The sequence below is a fragment of the Saccostrea cucullata genome, unplaced genomic scaffold (assembly GCF_032062105.1).
Source record: "Saccostrea cucullata isolate Sc308-1 unplaced genomic scaffold, CSIRO_AGI_Scuc_v1 ctg13093, whole genome shotgun sequence".
Taxonomy (NCBI): Eukaryota; Metazoa; Mollusca; class Bivalvia; order Ostreida; family Ostreidae; genus Saccostrea; species Saccostrea cuccullata.
Window position 1 is genome coordinate 16,025 of NW_026920859.1, and position 2,308 is coordinate 18,332.

A 2,308-nucleotide genomic window follows, 5' to 3' on the forward strand; every position below is an offset into this window, starting at 1 on the left:
AAGGGATCCTGCCAATTTGGAGCAGTTTGGCTATGCTGGGGCTCGGATTCGACTGAAAGAAGACGCTGTGCCAGACGTCCCTCTTCCCATCTCCAGCGAAAATGCCGCCATTACCCTTGTCCTTCCCCCCAGACCCCGAGGGGCCTACATGAAGCGACAGAAGGCTGATGTAAGTAAATTACTCTACTTTTTAGGAACTAGAATTGGATATATACAACACTCTATAGTAGGTCCTTATTATAATTTTATTTGGAAATAACTTTCATTCATAAATTCTTGTTTTCAGTACACTTGTACTTGACTACTTGGTCACTTTGTGGTAACATTTGTTAGTATTTTTTTTACAGTTACTTGTTGCATTCGCTAAAGTTTTTTTTTTAAATATTCAAATACAGGGGTTGAATATTCTATAAACCATTAGAACACTACTTCCTACATAGAATTAGAAATCAGAAAATATACTGCATGAATTGGAGGGGGGTCCGGTCACAAGTGTAGTGCTGTTTCGAATAACATGAAAAAGAAATTATGATTACTTTTTGTTATACTAGAAAAAAAATTATCAAAATTTGTTATAAAACAGTGTTTAAGGTATATTCAACTAAGTGTACGAAGGTCACTAATGAATAGAAATTCATGCTACATGTCACTAAAGAATAGAAATTCATGCTAATGTCTTTTGTAGACTACGTAGATGTCCTCAGATTGAATCTTTGTGAGAGGCGAAGACAGCATCCTACATACACACAGTCCACCGATGATGCTCACAGATTCCTCGGTTACCGCCCACAGTCCCTGACATCAGGATTTGAAGAATGCGTGAAAGAGGACCTCATCGCCACTCGTCGATCCAGGTTCTGTCGTTGAACACTTTCATGTGGGCCGAGGATATTGGAAACCAGTGTAGTGCTCCGATTGGAATGTGTTTCTGATTTTTGACACCACGCATGCTGGGAGGACCTTTCGATTCCCTTTGCCTAGTCGTTGCCAAATCCATAAAACAAATCTCCTGTAGGCGACATATCTGTAGATCCTGAATGAAATGTGACATTGTTAATTATTGTTTGTTGAATTGTGCAGTAGTATATTACTGTTTATTGTTATTGTTATTTGTTGTTGATTTGATGTATATCTTTATGTTTTTTTTATGAGTAAATTAATCTATTTATTTAAAAAATCTATTTATATGAATAAAATATTTATTAAAATGCAGTCAATGAATAAAATTATTTCTCATCTGAAGACATTACATCAATGTAACTAAATGATTGAACCTTCAAAACTCTTTTCTTTTCATTCATGAATGAGTACATTATGTATGGTAGTTCACAGAACTTGTATTGAGAAAGAAATCAAGTATGAATTTGAATGATGATTCAAAGTGAAAATCAAAACTTGGTTTGCATGGTATGGGTGTAAATTTAATTAATGGGACCTTTTCTTTTATTCCAATCTATAGGTTGTAAAATACTTACTCATTGATAGGCTCATTATCATCAATTGGTCCCTCAGACTGGATGTAGTCGTACAGGCTAACTTCTAAAACCCGAAGGTTTAAGCAGTTATCTATGAAAGTCTGATGATTGGTTATGCACTCCAAGTCAGAAGATTCTCTGATGTTGTCAACAGCTGAAATCTCTGTGCAACAAATACACTCGACTGTAGTTCTCATCACCTCGCAAGATCCACAATCACACCTGCATTTTAAAATCAATTATTTTTTTTATTATAAAAATAAATATTTTGAATAAATAGCATTGTGAGAAACAACAATAACTCAGAGATCGCATAGAGTCATAGTTTATAATGGCGTCCGTTGTAATGAACTGACGTTTTAGTTCGCGATAATTTCTTAGTATTGAGACATAATAGGTTAATTAATTTACATTTTTGGGATGAAATAGACTTTAAAACATTAAAAAATTACGAAGATTTAACGCACCAGATAGTTCCATTCAGCCGGTGCCCTGGGTTGTCACGGGCTTCGTCGTCGCTTTCTTCGCTACTTGTCGCCGAATTTTCTCCATTAATACTATTTGCCGGGGGTTCAAACATGTAGGGTTGAACGTCCATAACCAAGGGAATGTCGTCAATGTCGTAACTTCTGTCTTCCATAATGTAGACTTGTTTTATTTATCTTTAAAATCGGTTTGATCTCTTAATCCTTACGATCAGCTGTTCGAGAATTGACACCTATGACGTATCGTACCACGTGACCGCGATCTAATTAGTGGAGATTATGATTGCGAAGGCCTTGAATTACGGCCGTTTTCACACCTAATTACTACTGTTTTCGTGTAAATTAAAC

The 2,308-nt window shown here is 35.8% G+C and overlaps 1 protein-coding gene across 1 annotated transcript; it reads right to left on the bottom strand.

The window, feature by feature from the left end:
* Positions 1-609: 609 nt before the first annotated feature.
* LOC134258518 (P2X purinoceptor 7-like) lies at positions 610-2,302 on the bottom strand. Its single transcript, XM_062741082.1, has 3 exons — positions 1,943-2,302; positions 1,476-1,697; positions 610-1,033 (listed from the first exon to the last, which is right to left on the bottom strand). The coding sequence occupies exons 1-3, from the start codon at positions 2,113-2,115 to the stop codon at positions 874-876; spliced, it is 555 nt and encodes a 184-aa protein (XP_062597066.1). The 5' UTR covers positions 2,116-2,302; the 3' UTR covers positions 610-873.
* Positions 2,303-2,308: the final 6 nt, after the last annotated feature.